Here is a 20,390-nt window from a genome sequence, read left to right on the forward strand (position 1 = left end):
TCCATAGTTCTTTAAAATTTACTCATTTGAAATTGTGTTATTTAACAGAATTAAGTTAAATGATGCATTTTAAAACACCTAGCATAATGCCTGACAAAATTCAGGCATTTGGTGCTGCCTTCTTTCCTTCTCACTGACCTAGACAATGAGGTACATTTGCAAAGAAGCACCAAGAAGAAGCTTAATGGAAGAAATAAGATAGATTAGATAGATACCAATCAACAACGCTAGACAGTGACTTAAGTGCTGAAGTCAAGTGGATATGGCTTCTCATGGATTTATGTCATTACCTTAAAACTTGGTCTCAAATTGATTATGAAGAGTTATTCAATCATTTATTCATCCTTTTATTCAGTTTACTAGATCCTCTTAAGAGTTCCAGGCACAGTTACTACCTTCAGGGAATTTACAATCTGGTAGGGGAGACAGACATGTAACCAATAATCACAGTGCAGCGTTTGGGCGTTTTAATAGAAGTTTTAAAAGAAAGGGAGGGTTCGTTGGGGAGGGAAGACAATGGGGAAGAAGCATTTTAGAGGTTCCAAGGTAGGAAGCAGCTACTTTCCTTCCTGGGAGCACAAAATCCCACCTTAAGTTGTTTAAGGTGGTTAAGAAGCAAATCGAGCTTTTACGTAAATCTAATTTCTATTTATTTTTAATAGGAGATACATGCACAGGATTGAAAACTCAGAGCACACACACTGATACAGGTAGTCGGACGTCTCCCTCCTTCCTCCATCTTTATTCACTTCCCTAACTTCTCAGTGTGCCCCCAGCCTGCAGCATCGCCCTGCAGAGGAAGACGATGTCATCAGTTCCTTCTACATTTTCCAGATATATTTAGTGCATCAAAAGCAAATATGAATATATATTTCACCATTTTTTGCAAAGAGGCATGCTACGCCTCGCTTCTTTCATTGGAAAGATGTCACTGAGCTCACTGCTCATCAGTATATCAACAACTTCTTAGTTCTTCATTCTCTTTTAATAGCTGAATATTATTCCATCACAGGTGTCCCACGATTTACTGAACTGAGGGTGCAGTCATTTCACATCGCGACCACAAATTAGTGATTAGTGAATATAACATATCATTCTACGTGTATGCAGATACATCTACGAAAGAAGTCCCACAGGTAGAATTACGGGGCCAATTTTGCGATGGCTCCCTAACACAATGAGAGCATTTCAAACATTCAATAATTAGAGTCTATACATCTGCAAATTAATCTCATCTGTGCTCAGGTTTGGCTTCACCCTCTCTTAGTTCAGCGGCCTCGCTCCACGCATGGATCCTGCCTGTATCACTTCAACATATATCCCTTGAGTGCCAAGTGTTGTTCTAGGCACCGAGGACATCACAGTGAGTAATGAATAACACAGACAAATCTCCCTCCTCTCAGGGACTCTCTAGCGGGGAGTTTTCTCTCCAGCTCTCTAGGGAAGGAAGATACAAAACTACAACAAAATTAAGTTTATTAGAAAGGGCTGAGGAGAAACACAGTAAAATAGGGAAGGGAAACAGGAGTGCTAAGATGAAAGAAAGACCTGATGGCATATGAGGAGCTTTGGGAGAAGTGGACACTGGACCAAGCAGCAACGTGGGTGCTGGGTTAGGCCAGAATCAGAACAAGCACAGACATAGCAAATGCAGCTGGGGATCAGCTGAAGGATATAAGGAACTGAAAGAGTAACAGCCTAGGGAGAGTGGAGCTGGGGCCGAGAATAGATACCCATTTCGTCAGAAGAGAAACATAAGAACAGAAAAGATTCTGCCTCCTTTTATAAAATATCCCACGTGATCCAGGGGCCCACGGACAAGGACTAGAAAGCCAAGTTATGATGAATTTCAGTTATCAATTTCTCGTTTGCATTGGCAGCAACTTTAATTGCTATGATTATAAACAGCCTTTTATAAAAATTATATTAGCAGTAAATTTTGATTATCTAGGATTATACCGTAGTTGCAGACTTGCTTTCTAAAGATCATTCCATTGCAGGCACATTATTTATTGCCAGGCACCCATCTGTTTTCATTTTACTACTAACTTCTTTATCCTCACACTCATTTCTCTGAGAAGTTTCAGGGGGTGGTGCAGGAGGTAGTAGTGGTTTGTTATTATCTTGATGGAAGTGTAGTATATACGACAGAAGCTGTAATTTATTTCAATTCCTCTTTTGCAAAGATATTAATCAGCACAATTCTCTTGGTATCCCCAAAATTATAAAGAAACCACCATTTTTTTCTGTATTGCTTCAAACCTTTATTTCTTATAATTTTCTCACCACCTATCTCTTTACCTTATGCAATCTAACTCCTACTCTTACTATTTCACCAAACCTGCTCTCATGAACACTTTCTTCTTTATTCAGATCCTTCTAGAAGTCATCACTGCCTTTGACATTTATGACCACACTCTCATACCTGGATGGTACTCAAAGCTCATATTCCATGACAACACTCAGTCACAGTCAAATAAGAGGAAAAGGCACCCGGTGAAAATAAAGACCAGGTTGTGGGGGAAATACAGATTTGAATGAATTTAGTTGTAGGTGCTCAGAAGCAGAGCTAAGTTACAATAAGGACTCAGGAAGCATTTTTAGTTTAGTTTAGTTTAGTTTAGTTTAGTTTAGTTTAGTTTTAAATACATGAAATTTATTGTCAAATTGGTTTCCATACAACACGCAGTGCTCATCCCAAAAGATGCCCTCTTCAATACCCATCACCCACCCTCCCCTCCCTCCCACCCCCCATCAACCCTCAGTTTGTTCTCAGTTTTTAAGAGTCTCTTATGCTTTGGCTCACTCCCATTCTAACCTCTCTCTCTCTTTTTTTCCTTCCCTTCCCCCATGGGTTCTTGTTAAGTTTCTCAGGATCCACTTAAGAGTGAAAACATGATATCTGTCTTTCTCTGTATGGCTTATTTCACTTAGCATCACACTCTCCAGTTCCGTCCACGTTGCTACAAAGGGCCATATTTCATTCTTTCTCATTGCCACGTAGTACTCCATTGTGTATATAAACCACAATTTCTTTATCCATTCATCAGTTGATGGACATTTAGGCTCTTTCCATAATTTGGCTATTGTTGAGAGTGCTGCTATGAACATTGGGGTACAAGTCCCCTATACATCAGTACTCCTGTATCCCTTGGATAAATTCCTAGCAGTGCTATTGCTGGGTCATAGGGTAGGTCTATTTTTAATTTTCTGAGGAACCTCCACACTGCTTTCCAGAGCGGCTGCACCAATTTGCATTCCCACCAACAGTGCAAGAGGGTTCCCATTTCTCCACATCCTCTCCAGCATCTATAGTCTCCTGATTTGTTCATTTTGGCCACTCTGACTGGCTTAAGGTGATATCTGAGTGTGGTTTTGATTTGTATTTCCCTGATGAGGAGCGACATTGAGCATCTTTTCATGTGCCTGTTGGCCATCTGGATGTCTTCTTTAGAGAAGTGTCTATTCATGTTTTCTGCCCATTTCTTCACTGGATTATTTGTTTTTCAGGTGTGGAGTTTCGTGAGCTCTTTACAGATTTTGGATACTAGCTCTTTGTCCGATATGTCATTTGCAAATATCTTTTCCCATTCCATTGGTTGCCTTTTAGTTTTGTTGATTGTTTCCTTTGCTGGGCAGAAGCTTTTTATCTTCATGAGGTCCCAATAGTTCATTTTTGCTTTTAATTCCCTTGCCTTTGGGGATGTGTCAAGTAAGAAATTGCAACGGCTGAGGTCAGAGAGGTCTTTTCCTGTTTTCTCCTCTAGGGTTTTGATGGTTTCCTGTCTCACATTCAGGTCCTTTATCCATTTTGAGTTTATTTTTGTGAATGGTGTGAGAAAGTGGTCTAGTTTCAACCTTCTGCATGTTGCTGTCCAGTTCTCCCAGCACCATTTGTTAAAGAGACTGTCTTTTTTCCATTGGATGTTCTTGCCTGCTTTGTCAAAGATGAGTTGGCCATACTTCTGTGGGCCTAGTTCTGGGGTTTATATTCTATTCCATTGGTCTATGTGTCTGTTTTTGTGCCAATACCATGCTGTCTTGATGATTACAGCTTTGTAGTAGAGGCTAAACTCTGGGAATGTGATGCCTCCTGCTTTGGTCTTCTTCAAAATTACTTTGGCTATTCAGGGCCTTTTGTGGTTCCATATGAATTTTAGGATTGCTTGTTCTAGCTTCGAGAAGAATGCTGGTGCAATTTTGATTGGGATTGCATTGAATGTGTAGATAGCTTTGGGTAGTATTGACATTTTGACAATATTTATTCTTCCAACCCATGAGCATGGAATGTTTTTCCATTTCTTTATATCTTCTTCAATATCCTTCACAAGCTTTCTATAGTTTCCAGCATACAGATCATTTACATCTTTGGTTAGATTTATTCCTAGGTATTTTATGCTTCTTGGTGCAATTGTGAATGGGATCAGTTTCTTTGTCTTTCTCTTGCTTCATTATTAGTGTATAAGAATGCAACTGATTTCTGTACATTGATTTTGTATCCTGCGACTTTGCTGAATTCATGTATCAGTTCTAGCAGACTTTTGGTGGAGTCTATCGGATTTTCCATGTATAATATCATGTCATCTGCAAAAAGCGAAAGCTTAATTTCATCTTTGCCAATTTTGATGCCTTTGATTTCCTTTTGTTGTCTGATTGCTGGTGCTAGAACTTCCAACACTATGTTAAACAACAGTGGTGAGAGTGGACATCCCTGTCATGTTCCTGATCTCAGGGAAAAAGCTCTCAGTTTTTCCCCATTGAGGATGATGTTAGCTGTGGGCTTTTCATAAATGGCTTTTATGATGTTTAAGTATGTTCCTTCTATCCCGACTTTCTCGAGGGTTTTTGTTAAGAAAGGTTGCTGAATTTTGTCAAAGGCCTTTTCTGCATCGATTGACAGGATCATATGGTTCTTATCTTTTCTTTTATTAATGTGATGTATCACGTTGATTGATTTGCGAATGTTGAACCAGCCCTGCATCCCAGGAATGAATCCCGTTTGATCATGGTGAATAATTCTTTTTACATGCTGTTGAATTCGATTTGCTAGTATCTTATTGAGAATTTTTGCATCCATATTCATCAGGGATATTGGCCTGTAGTTCTCTTTTTCTACTGGGTCTCTGTCTGGTTTAGGAATCAAAGTAATACTGGCTTCATAGAATGAGCCTGGAAGTTTTCCTTCCCTTTCTATTTTTTGGAATAGCTTGAGAAGGATAGGTATTATCTCTGCTTTAAACGTCTGGTAGAACTCCCCTGAGAAGCCATCTGGTCCTGGACTCTTATTTGTTGGGAGATTTTTGATAACTGATTCAATTTCTTCGCTGGTTATGGGTCTGTTCAAGCTTTCTATTTCCTCCTGATTGAGTTTTGGAAGTGTGCGGGTGTTTAGGAATTTGTCCATTTCTTCCAGGTTCTACAGTTTGTTGGCATATAGTTTTTCATAGTATTCCCTGATAATTGCTTGTATCTCTGAGGGATTGGTTGTAATAATTCCATTTTCATTCATGATTTTATCTATTTGGGTCATCTCCCTTTTCTTTTTGAGAAGCCTGGCTAGAGGTTTATCAATTTTGTTTATTTTTTCAAAAAACCAACTCTTGGTTTCGTTAATCTGCTCTACAGTTTTTTTAGATTCTATAATGTTTATTTCTCCTCTAATCTTTATTATTTCTCTTCTTCTGCTGGGTTTAAGGTGTCTTTGCTGTTCTGCTTCTATTTCCTTTAGGTGTTCTGTTAGATTTTGTATTTGGGATTTTTCTTGTTTCTTGAGATAGGCCTGGAGTGCAATGTATTTTCCTCTCAGGACTGCCTTTGCTGCATCCCAAAGCATTCAGATTGTTGTATTTTCATTTTCGTTTGTTTCCATATATTTTTTAATTTCTTCTCTATTGCCTGGGTGACCCATACATTCTTTAGTAGGGTGTTCTTTAACCTCCATGCTTTTGGAGGTTTTCCAGACTTTTTCCTGTGGTTGATTTCAACCTTCATAGCATTGTGGTCTGAAAGTATGCATGGTATGATCTCAATTCTTGTATACTTATGAAGGGCTGTTTTGTGACCCAGAATGTGATCTATCTTGGAGAATGTTCCATGTGCACTCAAGAAGAAAGTATATTCTGTTGCTTTGGGATGCAGAGTTCTAAATATATCTGTCAAGTCCATCTGGTCCAATGTATCATTCAGGCCTCTTGTTTCTTTATTGACTGTGTGTCTAGATGATCTATCCATTGCTGTGAGTGGGGTGTTAAAGTCCCCTGCAATTACCACATTCTTATCAATAAGGTTGCTTATGTTTGTGAGTAATTGTTTTATATATTTGGGGGCTCCCGTATTTGGCTCATAGACATTTATAATTGTTAGTTCTTCTTGATGGATAGACCCTGTAATTATTATATAATGCCCTTCTTCATCTCGTTACAGCCTTTAATTTAAAGTCTAGTTTGTCTGATATAAGTATGGCTACTCCAGCTCTCTTTTGACTTCCAGTAGCATGATAAATAGTTCTCCATCCCCTCACTCTCAATCTAAAGGTGTCCTCAGGTCTAAAATGAGTCTCTTGTAGACAGCAAATAGATGGGTCTTGTTTTTTTATCCATTCTGATACCCTATGTCTTTTTGTTGGCGCATTTAATCCATTTACATTCAGTGTTATTATAGAAAGATACGGGTTTAGAGTCATTGTGATATCTGTATGTTTCATGCTTGTAGCGATGTCTCTGGTACTTTGTCTCACAGGATCCCCCTTAGGATCTCTTGTAGGGCTGGTTTAGTGGTGACAAATTCCTTCAGTTTTTTTTTTTTTAATTTTTTTTCAATGTTTATTTATTTTTGGGACAGAGAGAGACAGAGCATGAACGGGGGAGGGGCAGAGAAAGAGGGAGACACAGAATCGGAAACAGGCTCCAGGCTCTGAGCCATCAGCCCAGAGCCTGACGCGGGGCTCGAACTCCCGGACCGCGAGATCGTGACCTGGCTGAAGTCGGACACTTAACCGACTGCGCCACCCAGGCGCCCCCTTCAGTTTTTGTTTGTTTGGGAAGGCCTTTATCTCTCCTTCTATTCTAAATGACAGACTTACTGGATAAAGGATTCTTGGCTGCATATTTTTCCTGTTTAGCACACTGAAAATATCGTGCCAATTCTTTCTGGCCTGCCAAGTTTCAAAAGAGAGATCAGTCACAAGTCTTATAGGTCTCCCTTTATATGTGAGGGCACGTTTACCCCTTGCTGCTTTCAGAATTTTCTCTTTATCCTTGTATTTTGCCAGTTTCACTATGATATGTCGTGCAGAAGATCGATTCAAGTTACGTCTGAAGGGAGTTCTCTGTGCCTCTTGGATTTCAATGCCTTTTTCCTTCCCCAGTTCAGGGAAGTTCTCAGCTATAATTTCTTCAAGTACCTCTTCAGCACCTTTCCCTCTCTCTTCCTCCTGTGGAATACCAATTATGCGTAGATTATTTCTCTTTAGTGCATCACTTAGTTCTCTAATTTTCCCCTCATACTCCTGAATTTTTTTATCTCTCTTTTTCTCAGCTTCCTCTTTTTCCATAATTTTATCTTCTAGTTCACCTATTCTTTCCTCTGCCTCTTCAATCCGAGCTGTGGTTGTCTCCATTTTATTTTGCAGCTCAATTATAGCATTTTTTAGCTCCTCCTGGCTGTTCCTTAGTCCCTTGATCTCTGTAGCAATAGATTCTCTGCTGTCCTCTATACTGTTTTCAAGCCCAGCGATAAATTTCATGACTATTATTCTAAATTCACTTTCTGTTATATTGTTTAAATCCTTTTTGATCAGTTCGTTAGCTGTCGTTATTTCCTGGAGATTCTTTTGAGGGGAATTCTTTGTTTTGTCATTTTGGATAGTCCCTGGAGTGGTGCAGAACTGCAGGGCACTTCCCCTGTGCTGTCTTGAATAACTTGGGTTGGCAGGCGGGGCCGCAGTCAGACCTCATGTCTGCCCCCAGCCCACCGTCAGACTGGTGTGTACCTTCTCTTCCCATCTCCTAAGAGCGGGATTCACTGTGGGGTGGCATGGCCCGTCTGGGCTACTTGCACACTGCCAGGCTTGTGGTGCTAGGGATCTGGCATATTAGCTGGGGTGGATTGGCAAGGTGCATAGGAGCGGGAGGGGCAGGCTCAGCTCGCTTTTCCTTTGGAGGTCCACTTCGGGAGGGGCCCTGCAGCACTCGGAGGGAGTCAGACCCGGAGGGATGGATCCGCAGAAGCACAGCGTTGGGTGTTTGCGCGGTGCAAGCAAGTTCCCTGGCAGGAACTGGTTCCCTTTGGGATTTTGGCTGGGGGATGGGCGAAGGAGATGGCACTGGCAAGCGCCTTTGTTCCCCGCCAAGCTGAGCTCTGTCCCTGTCTGGGGCTCAACAACTCTCCCTCCGGTTGTCCTCCAGCCCTCCTGCTCTCCTAGCAGAGCTGATAACTTATAACCTTCCAGATGTTAAGTCCCGCTTGCTGTCCGAACACACTCTGTCCGGCCCCTCCGCTTTTGCCAGCCAGACTCGGGGCTCTGCTTGGCCGGCGGGCCGCCCCTCCGCCCCGGCTCCCTCCTGCCAGTCCATGGAGAACACACTGCCTCTCCACCCTTCGTACTCTCTTCCATGGGCTTCTTGTCTATGCTTGGCTCCGGAGAATCCGTTCTGCTAGTCTTCTGGTGGTTTTCTGGGTTATTTAGGCAGGTGTGGGTGGAATCTAAGTGATCAGCAGAACACAGTGAGTCCAGCGTCCTCCTACGCTGTCATCTTCCTCTGGAACCATTTTTATTTTAAAGCCAAGAGTCTTAGTTGGTTAAGCGTCCAACTTTGGCTGAGGTTATGATCTCATGGCTCATGAGTTCGAGACCTGTGTTGCGCTCTCTGCTGTCAGTACAGAGCCTGCTCTGAATCCTCTGTCCCCCTCTCTCTCTGCCCCTCCCTGGTTCTCTCTCTCTCTAAAAAATAAATAAATGTTTTTTTAAAAACGCTTTAAAACCAAGAGGCTTGGAAGTCATTTAGGCCAACACCATCATTTTATAGATGAAATAATGCAGTCCAAAAAAATACATCAGTCAGGATGCCTTTGGTTGCAAGTTATGGAAAACAGAGACTCAATTTGGCATAAACAATAAGGAAGTACACTCTCCTACATAATATGAAGTACAGACACGGCATCCCATCCCTGTTTTTCTTGGCAACGTTGGGGTCACGCCACCTTCCATGCGTTAGCATCAACTTCAGGTTGTGAGCAGAATGCCTCGGCAGTTTCAGGACTTACATCAGAGTCCTAGGAGTTGAGGGAGGAGTGGGGGGAGGAGGGGAAAGCATGTCTCTTTCTTGAGTCTCTTATCAGAATCAAAGAAACCTGACCAAGAAGCCCTAAGAAGACTTTCTTGTCACCTCCCCATTTCTCAGCAAGGGAAATGGGGTTCTAAGACTGGTTTGGTTTAAACCTTGGACTAAGCTTGAGATAGAATGAGTGCCGAGGAGTCAAGGGTAAATAAATTGTCTGTAATCACAATATAACTTTCAGATCTAAGAGATTCTTACATTTGTCCTACAACACTTGTCAGAAATTTTCTTTCTTCCTGCTCATTAATGATGGATTCACCTCTTCTCTTTTCTTGCAAACTTCTCTGGGCTGCTCACTTGATCTTTTTGTAGTTATCTTATGCTTCTGTGGAGGCAGCACAGGGTAAGGGCAAGCACTGACTTCAGAGCCGGACTGCCAGGGTTCCAATATGGGCCCCACCACTTTTAACTGTGTGTGTCACCCTAGGATGTTCCTCATCTGTAAAAGGGGATGGTAGTAGAACCCACCTCCAGAGAGGTTGTGAGAATTAAGCAGTCGCTACATATAAAGGGATCAGAACAATGCCTGTTACCCAGGAAGTCCCATATAAGTGTGTGCTATTAATATTCAACAGCATCTACTGCTTCTGCTTGCCTATAGCCCTTTCCCCTTCTTTTGATAAATGTTTCCATTTTCCTTTGAAGAACTACCCTTCCACCGTGCCACATACAATGTTGGCATAATTCTCAGCCAGTGTGAACTGCTCCCAGTCCCGCGCTGAGCAAGGGGTGGGCACAAGGTCCAAGGGAGGTCAATCTCACCTCTTCCCTTGGAATCTGAATCTTAAACAGAATGACTCATGACAAAACAGTTAAAGGTCAGTCTCTCTGATGTCAAGGCACTGAAGAGGCTTTTTCCAAGTTCCAGACCCCCTGGAACTCCTTTTCTGCTCAAATTGGCCAAAATGGATTATATTCTTAGTGTAACTGCTATGTTGAATGAATAGGACTCTCCAAATTAAATCATCAAGTAACTTGATTTTTGTTTCTGTCTCTTTAAATCTACTCGTGAGCCTAGCTCCTCTCTGGCCCCTGCATAGGCAGCCCAGACGTTAAGACTGTGGCTCTGAAGCCAAACATTCTGGGCTCAAAATTCTAGCTCCACCTCCTGCTAATGATGTTACTCAAGGTCTCTTTGCCTCTATTTCCTTACCTGTAAAATGGGGAAATAACAACACCGACCTCACTAGGTTATTATAAAAGCTAAATGACTTCCCAAAATACCCAGAAGTGCACTTGGCGCATGGTAAGTCCTGGAAAATATTAATGCTGATGGCACTGGTGGTCCGCTGACATTGTCTTCCTTCCCCACATCAGGCTCTGACCGTTCCTAAACCTATGCTCACGTTAGCCCTTCTCTTTCTCTAAATTCTTCAAGACATAATTAAGTCAAACTAAACCACTTCCACAAGGTCCACATGGATCTACAAAGACCGTGTGGAACCAATACTTGGTAGTATTTACAATCTGTAACAGACACCTGAGTCTTGAGTTCATATCATTTCTATAGTTTTTTTTTTGAATTGAACCTGTGTGTAAAAATGACTACCCCAACAAAGAACGTATCCCCTAAAGGCAAGGATGATATTTTATGTTATTTTATGTTATTCATATTACTTACTTCAGACAAGGCTCATAGTAAGTTCTTAATGAGCAACTTTGGAATAGGCCCTATGACCAGCTAAAAATATTTCCAATCACAATTTCTTCTGGATTTATATAGCTGCAAGCCCACAGGCTTACGTGTTAGTATACGCACTGCCAAAGCGAGCATGTGGCCTATATTTTTTAAGTATACAAAAAGACAGGGTATAGAACTTTCTGTTTTTTCCCACACTGGCCTATACACACCAGGCATCCAATAAATGTTATTAATTATCTAAAAAAAAAAAAAAGCTGAAAATTTCAGGAGCTGAAAATTAATTCCAGATATGATAGGAAATTCCAAATGTATCTGTTACTGTTAAGATTTCAAACAATAATGCACAAGATCCTCTTTTTTAAAAAAAATTAAAAACAGAGAAATAAGGGAAACAAATTCTCGGACACTTTTTCGCCTTCTAGTACCTTTTTTTTTTCTCATAGGAATTATTGAAGGTCAAAATAGAGGAGGTAAAACTACTGTTATCCTTTTATTGTCATGTTTCTAGAGAAATGTTTTTTTTTGTTTTTGAAACGCTGCATAACATAAAGTACACCATCTTCTGTTACTGATTTCTCTAAGCATGTGAAAAACATACATAGGAGTAGAAACTTCTGTCATTGATGTCCGAGAGCATATTGTTGACATGCATAAAGATGGCGCCGTTTCATAGCTTTGTGGGCTATTATCTAGTCATGTGAAAAAGTCCACTGGGAAAAAGAAATTGAGTAAGGCTGGACTCATTTCCAAGTGAAACTGCCTGTGGAATGGAGATGTATAAATTGATTCACTTAACCTATCCTCAGAACAAACTTCAATTATATCCGAATGACACCTCTGTAAATGATACCTCCGTAGTTTTTGCCTTAGTGTTGTTTAATGGATATGGTTATTTCAAGGTTAGAGGAAAAAAACGCTTTTTTCGAAAGGCTATCTGCTATGAGTTTTTCAACCAGTCCAATTCTTCATTGTTTCCTTCCTACAAAAACAGTTGGTCTCAGCGAAAAAGAAAGGGGAAGAGAGAGAAGGATGAGGGAAAACAAACAAACAAACAAACAAACAACAATCCCTGTTTATCTTACTTGGGTTGTGCAAGACAGCCTGGCGCAACCATACTCTGACTCTTCTCTTCATTCTGGAGTGCCGTAAGCTCTACCATGTTAACCATCACATCGTTGGTGTGGCCCGGGAGCTGGGGAAGCACTGAAATGATCTTCTCTACCAAGTTGTCTCCATGATGTCCAGTTGCTCCTGTTTAAGCAGACAACAAAATATAAACTCACAAAAATATAAACTCACAAAATGGAGAACATAAACTCACAAAACTCAAAAAAAGCTGTATTAATGCTCTATAATGGCCCTTCCATCAAGAGTAACACATACACACACACACACATATATATATATATACATACATATATATGCTTTCTGTCACATAAATCACAAGCCTAGCATTTTGCCCTCCATAAGACTAATCAAGCTCACAATTACATAGTCAACCCATGCCTTGTGTTTTGGACTTAAGGCTCCATGAGGGCAGGCACTGTGTCTTCTCTGGCTACTACTATATTCCTAGCACCTAGCACAGTGCTGATATACAGTAGGTATCAATAGGTATTTAATATATAAATAAATAATCAGCATATATTCAGCCAAGAAAATAGTGTCATTGGATGATACTATTGTAAGATTTTAGAGCCAAACTTTATTTTACTGATGAAAACTTCACCTGACCAAGAATAGCAAATCTCCCCTCTGCTAGAACCTTATCTTCATAATGGCAACTCTTTATCTAGTTCACCCTGTACCCAGCATGTCTAGCAGGCAACTTGGCAGCTAGTAGGCTCTTGCTAAATATTTCTTAGATCATGGAAAAACTGAATGAATGAATAACAGTTTGTAATGATACAAGCATTTGTAAAGTGCTTTCTGCGTACAACACATGGTTCTAGGTACTTCACATCCATTAACTCTTTTAATAACAAATGACTGAGGACCTCGAATTGAAATTCAAGACTAATGAGACAGTGTAATATTTTTTCCATGAAACCAAGTTATCTTTCCAAAAGCCATCATTGGTTGGGTGACCTCCTTCCAACAACGGGTAGGACTTAGCAAGTCTTGTTTTGATCCCACCCGTTCTAAATCAGTCAACTTCTTGTTTCCTAATGTCTCTCTGTCTCTACCTCTATCTGTTCTTCTTGCCACATCACATTAATTGGACAGAACTAGGTAGAAAACAACAAATCAAGAATCCAAGGAATCCTCGTCACCATTACCACCATCTTCATCACAATAGCTAATATTTACTGAGAGCCTGTGATGAACCAGGTATTAGGTTTCATACCATACATTTATTATCCACTTAATTCTTACGATAACTCTAATAGATGGGTATTATGCTCATGTACAGAGTAGAAGATTTAGCTTAAGTAACTTGCTCAGGAATATGTAACTTGCAAGATACAGAGCAAGAATTCAAACTCAAGAGGCAGAAACCACCAAAACCACGCTATTAACAACAAAAACAGGTCCATAAAAATGACTTAAGACAGAGCCAACATGAGTGCTTCTAAGGTGACTTCTAATGGTAAAGAGGAAAGAGTTCTTGTACCATCTGTAGAATATTCATTTATTAGGCTTAGAAGGAACCATATCTTATTTATGCTATCTAGATTTATGGTTGTCCCCTTAGCACTCAGACTTACAAGCTGCTCACTTAATTCTTGCTGAGGGCTGCCTGGGTGACTCAGTCGGTTAAGTGTCCGACTTTGGCTCAGGTCATGATCTCACAGTTCATGGGTTCAAGTCCCACATCGGGTTCTGTGCTGACAACTCAGAGCCTGGAGCCTGCTTCAGATTCAGGGTCTCCCTCTCTGTCTTCCCCTCCCACACTCACACTCTGTCTCTCTCTAAAAAAAATGAATAAACATTAAAAAAAATTTTTTTAATAATAAATTCTTGCTGAATGAATGCCTAGTGAGTACAAATGTCCTGAGATCCAAACGGGGGTCAGAGGGCCTTAAGTGAATTCTATCTTTAAGTCTGGAATGGAGATACTAGGATTACCTCATAGCATCATGAATTTCTCTCTCCACTAGTTCCCTCATCACTCACTAAAAATTTTCGAAAATATCCACTCATCATTAAAATAGTATTTCTTTGAACTTAGTGCCCCAAATCTGAACCCTGCACTAAGCTATTCTTATTTTTCAACTGCTATTTGTTGACACATGGCACGCACAAGTGGTATACATATGCTACCATTCTTCCCCAATTTCTTAAGCCTCTACAGTCTGGCTGCTTCTCACTCCTCCCCTATGCCAAACTCAGGGGTCTTTGTTAAGTTTTAGTACATTAAACCCTCTGCAAATTGTTAACTAATCCATCCCTCTTGAAACTCTCTAAATATGAGAAGTCAAAATACAACATACTTATTTTTCCTCAAGTTTTAAACCTGATAGTTATTTCTACAGAGCCAAAGTATCATTCATAAGCTTAAAATATGTCTTAACATCTTAAACATTCAAAGGAGGGAGGGATGCCTGGGTGGCTCAATGGGTTAAGCATGTGACTCTTGATTTTGGCTCAGGGCATGATCTCATGGTTTGGTTTGTGAGATCAGGTCCCGAATTGGGCCTGGGATGATAGCACCTAGACTGCTTGGGATTCTCTCTCTCCCCTTCTCTCTGCCTCTTTCCCCACTTGTATGCTTGCTCTCTCTCTCTCTCGCTCTCTCGCTCTCTCTCAAAATAAATAGATAAAACATTTAAAAATAAGAAAAAGTAAAGGAATAGAACAGAATTTTTTTTTACAATTATGGTATATATATTGAAGCAGTTCTCAAATCATGATTTTTATTTTCTTCTAATTATAGCCTCTAAACTTCCCATGGTGAATATACATTCCTATTGTAAAAAGAATAAAAAATATGTTGTTACACACACACACACACACACACACACACACACACACACAAACATTTTAACAAGGGTTATCTTTGGATAGTAGGATATTTTGGTTGATATAAACTGTACCTAAACATCATTTTTTCCTAATATTTTCTAGAAGGAGCACATGAGACTAACTAACTGGAAAAATAATTTACATTCTGTCAGTTACTGTTTCTACTATTATATCAGAGAATTAATAAAATGTTAAATTTACACAGACATAATCACTCAGCTTCTTAGATTTAGTCAAAAGGATATGTATGTCTAGCATACTTGATAATGACAGATAAAGCAGGTATGGGCTTTCAACCAATTGTCCTGCTCTTCTGAACACAATTTCTTCCATCTCTGGCTTCGGTTGTCTGTTTCAAGATTCATTTTTTACATTTAACTAGTGCTATTTATATGACCCAAAAAAGACTAAGAATTCAGGGCCTCTCAATGTCACAATAACTTCAGATTCTTCTTTTATGAAATGAATAAAATGGAAAGACTTGTATCACAGTTAAATTTTCAGAGAACTTAATTTTTCCTTTATTACAGAAATTAAAAAATATTATTTGAAAAGCTGAAGAATGGAAATCAACCAGAACCCAGTTATTTTGGCCAACAGCAATGTGGTCTAGTATAGCCACAGGGTGTTTTATTTCCCAATGCCATCTTTTCCAGGGTGTGTGTAGGAAAAAGAAATTGGAGGCATGGGTTCTAGTGGTCCCACAGTCGACTAGTTCCCTGTTTAATCTGAGGCAACTTCCATAAACGTGGTACTATCTTACCAAGCTATAAACTCAGAGTTGGTCCAACTGACACCTAAATATCTTCAAACCTCAAGACTTGAAATCCTATGTTAAGTCAATTGCTTCAAGGGCTAAACTCGTTTAGGTAACAGCACCAGAAAAATACCAATCCTGCATTATTCTGTGGATCATATGTGAATGTATATGCTAGTATCATTATCATAAGGCAGGTAACATCTTCACTCGCCTCTACTCAAACAGAATAAAGTGAGAAGCAAGAATTTAGACGTCCTCATTAATACTGTATGTTAATGATACTGGAATTAAAATAAAATATATATACGTATACATATACATATACACATACACATACATATACGAGCCCTCACAAGAGCTTAGTCACACTGTACTGAGGCTAAAAAGATAGAAATGCAACAATAGCATTTTCTAACATACTCACAAACAGAATATTTTGAGGTTGTGCATATTGTCCCTTTGGGTTGAGATAGAGTTACTGGACTCTTTGAATTAGGATATTCAAAGACTCACTTCCTTGCTGATTGCCCATCATTCCTTCTCAAGAATCTGTGACTCTCTTTCATTATTTTGAGATGTTTCAGTATTTTATTATAGTTCTGTCTTGTAAGAACAACATATGTATTACTCCTAACGTTCCCTTCTTACGTAGAAGGACAACAATTCGCATAAGACTCCCAAAATTGCTTTACATCCTTTAGTCAATCACTTTTCCCCTGGACTCTCCGGTTCTGTTCTACTTGCTACTCCTAGGATAGGCTCTGCCCTTGGGAAGAAGGAAAAAGACTCGCTCTGGTTCAGTCCTGCTGTTGTGTGGGTAAATCTTTCAATTCTAGGATTCAGTGTTAGGAAGTCACTTGTCCATAGACATAAGCCGCATTCCTTAATGTTTACTGTATCCATAATAAAACAAGTATTTTCACCTCTACCTGGCAACTTCTTATCCCATATTCAGTTGACTCACAATCTGGATGGGGAAAGCGGTGTTAGGTTATCAGATCTCTAATACTACTATTACAAGTATTACTGACACCACTGTTTTTTAACACTACCTATGGCTGTCTCACATCAGTCAAATCGAGTACAAAGGGTGTGTATTAGATACTGAGTACCCGTCAAAAGCCCACTCAAGGATTCCATACTATCAGGTAGGATTTTGCAGGGGAAGGGGTTGGGGGTAGGATAATCATAAGGCAGTATATATACAAGTTTATTCAATAAATACCTTTCCCCACACAGAAATCTTGGATAAGAGAATCACATAACATTCATTATACTGCCCCTAACTTGAATCCTCTCCTACCTTCCCTATCGCAGTGAATGGATTCTGCAACTGCCCAGGCTAGAAAACTTGGCATATCTTCTCTTAATCCTCTCCATTATATCAGCCACCACGCTGATAATTCTCTCATTTAAATATTTAACGACTCCTTTCCTCATTCTTTCCATTATTGACTCAGTTTAAAGTCACATCATTTCTCACCTAGATGTTATAATGGTCTTCTGATCAATCTCCAAAATGTCTTGATTGTGGGTGTTGGTTTCACGACTGTCTGTTGTTGACAAAACTACGCACTAAAACTGATGAATATTACTATATGTAAACTATGCTTTAATAAACTGGACTAGAAAAAAAGCAAGCAAAACAACAGCAACAAAAAACCCAACCCATCAGAGTCTGACTCACCTCTCAGTTCCCACTTTGGAATCAATAGATCCATCCCTGACACTGTCCACCAGAAAACTCATTCAACAGGAAATGTGTGCCTGTACTTTGCCTGCCTAAAAATTTCTTACGACTCCTCACTGAGCATTAAATTTAAGGCTTTTGGAAAATGGCCCTAACCTCCTTCCTCATTATCCCCATCACCCTTTCTCATCTTTTACCACTCCTTCATTCATCCCAACCTTCATGCACCTTAAGCCCTAATAAAAAATGATCTAAAAAGGATTCCCAGAACAACCTATGCCCCTTCTTATATCTTTGCACATGTGGGGAGCTTTTAAAAGAATTCTGATTCTAGCCTGCCCACCAGACCCATTTTTATTTTTTTTAAATATGAAATTTATTGTCAAATTGGTTTCCATACAACACCCAGTGCTCATCCCAACAGGTGCCCTCCTCAATGCCCATCACCCACTTTCCCCTCCTTCCCACCCCCCATCAAACCTCAGTTTATTCTGTTTTTAAGAGTCTCTTATAAAGACCCATTTTTAAAAATCAGACTTTCTGGTGTGGTTCGAAGGTGAAACCAGATTGAGAACCACTGACCTAGAAATGGTGACCCCTTAAAGGAGAATTTTGTACCTAAACCTTATGAAGGCACTCTAATTTGCTGAGCTTTGGGCATTTTCATTTGGTTCTCAGTCTCTCACGGACAATAGCTTTGACTGATCTTTCCATTAGCACTTCTCAAACTTTACTGCACTTTCAAATCACCTAAAGATCCTGTTAAAATACAGATTCTGATTCATAAGTGTGGACTGAGGCCTGAGATTCTGCATATTTAATTAGCTTCAGTTAAGCTAAGGCTTTAAGTCCCCAGGACACACTGAGTAGTGAGGCTTTATGTCACTATCACCTAGCACAGAAGCTGCACATAAAAATTGCTCAACAAGCATTTATGAAATGAATAGGTATCATCCATACCATTCTTTACACTTTGCTAAGTGACCAAAATTGTAGCGATGTGGCAGAATCATCATAGAAATCTCACTTATTCTGTTTTTTTTTTTAATGTTTATTTATTTTTGAGAGACAGAGACAGAGGGCAAGCAGGGGAGGAGCAGAGAGAGAGGGAGACACAGAATCCAAAGCAGGCTCCAGGCTCCAAGCTGTGAGAACGGAGCCCAATGCTGGGCTCGAAATCATGAACCGTGAGATCATGACCTGAGCCAAAGTCGGACGCTTAACTGACTGAGCCACCCAGGCGCCCCTCACTTATTCTGCTTTTTGTTTTTTTCTCTAGGTATGACAGAATGCAGCTCCTGACAAATGGCTATCTCTTACCAACTCTCATGTCCTTTAGTGGCAGGTGAGAGGTCAGGTAAGAGAATTCTTCTGGGTTACATGTGTGACAACTCATTCTTGTATTCATGTTCTTAGCCTTAGGGAGAAAACACATATTTGAAGTAATAAAACTTAAGTCATTTTAAATGCATATCATTAATTATTAAAAGTAAGAAACATTTTCCACTGCCCAATGTACACCAGGCACTGTTTTAGGAGATAGATGTGTTAACTTATTTTACCCTCTCAATGACCCTCTGAGTGGGTATCTTCATTTTACAGATCAGGAAACTGAGACCTAGAAGTTGGGCACTTGCCCAAGGACCTACGACTAGGAAGAGGCAGAGCTAAGACCACCCTACCTAACCACTCATGCCTATTATACAACCTAGGGAGCAGTAGCAGCAGCCTTATATTGAGGCTCTACCTCAATCCCCTCACTCCTTCCGTTTATGATCCCGTATGACATAAGTCTGATCACGTCGCATCGTAGTTCGAAACTCCTCAATTCTCCTATCATACTTTGGCTTTTACACTAAGTCCTTACTCTGCCCTACGGTGCATTCCTTCTGCCGATCTCTCCAACTTCATCTCCTACCACAAGCCCTCCGTGTTTGCAGGGCAAGCTGAAGGGATCCACACTGACCTCCTACTGTTCTTCAAACATGTCAAACATATTCCCACCTCAGATCCTTTGCACCTGCCACTGGGTCTTTATGTTCTACAACAAGACAGCCACACAGCTTGCTTCTCCTCTTCTTTCCATCTCTGCTCAAATGTCACATCCTCAGAAAGGCCTTCTCCAGCTATGCTATGCAAAATGGAAATCCTATCACTTTTTAATCATACCCACTATATTAGTTATATATTGAATGAATGAATGAATGATTTCATATCCTTCCAACAGCACTTCAAGGTCACCATTTTACCCTGTTCACAAACGAGAAAACCCTCAAAGCTCAATGAAGAGCAAACAGCAACTAAGCCACTTAAGCCAGAACTTGAAGTTATTATACTGATGTGCATTTAACACCAGCAACATCATCAGTCTTCTAAGTCTTCTCAATCATACCTCACACTTGTGTTTTATTTTAAACCATATCCTCTGAACTCTAAAATATTTGCTGATTATTTTGTATTTTGTGGAAAATCAGTTTGGGGGAAGAAAGAATAAATCGCTTTTCTGAACACGATGGCAGGATTGGAGCCCAACAACTGTGTTTAGTCTCTGAAGCTGCTGGCTGGATACCTTCTCAGCAGCATCTCTACTATCTAGCACAAGAGTTTCCAAACTTTTCTCTGTAGTAACGTATATGAGATGGGTTATGAGCACAGGCTCTGGAGTTAACTGTCAAGGTTCAAATCCTGACTGCCACTTACTAACTGTGTGATCTTGGGCAAGTTACATAACTCCTCAATTTCTCTGTTTCCTCATTTGCAAAGTGGAGATAATTATAATACTTCACACAACTATTGTGAAAATCAAAGGAGCTGAGATATGCAGAGTGGTGAGAAAAGTAATATGCTCTCAAATGTTAGCTGTTAACAGTCTCAAATTTCAATACTTTAACAAATAATATATACATCTTAAAACAAATATAAATGCATCAGTGTATCATAATCCCAGGAATAAGAGCCACCCTTTGGATTGGCAGTAAATCTTTAATCGAATGG

The 20,390-nt window shown here is 40.0% G+C and overlaps 1 protein-coding gene across 1 annotated transcript in view; it reads right to left on the reverse strand.

Annotated features, from left to right (window-relative positions):
• SCFD2 (sec1 family domain containing 2) overlaps positions 1-20,390 on the reverse strand; it is a 390,123-nt gene that overhangs the window by 363,713 nt on the left and 6,020 nt on the right. The window contains exon 2 of the mRNA XM_047090699.1: positions 12,063-12,231. Within this exon, the coding sequence (XP_046946655.1) occupies positions 12,063-12,231 (169 nt within the window). The remainder of the gene's footprint in view (positions 1-12,062; positions 12,232-20,390) is intronic.

The sequence above is a fragment of the Lynx rufus genome, unplaced genomic scaffold (assembly GCF_022079265.1).
Source record: "Lynx rufus isolate CCGP_SWC_20201006 ecotype Redwood Valley unplaced genomic scaffold, mLynRuf1.p SCAF_3, whole genome shotgun sequence".
NCBI classification, from domain to species: Eukaryota; Metazoa; Chordata; class Mammalia; order Carnivora; family Felidae; genus Lynx; species Lynx rufus.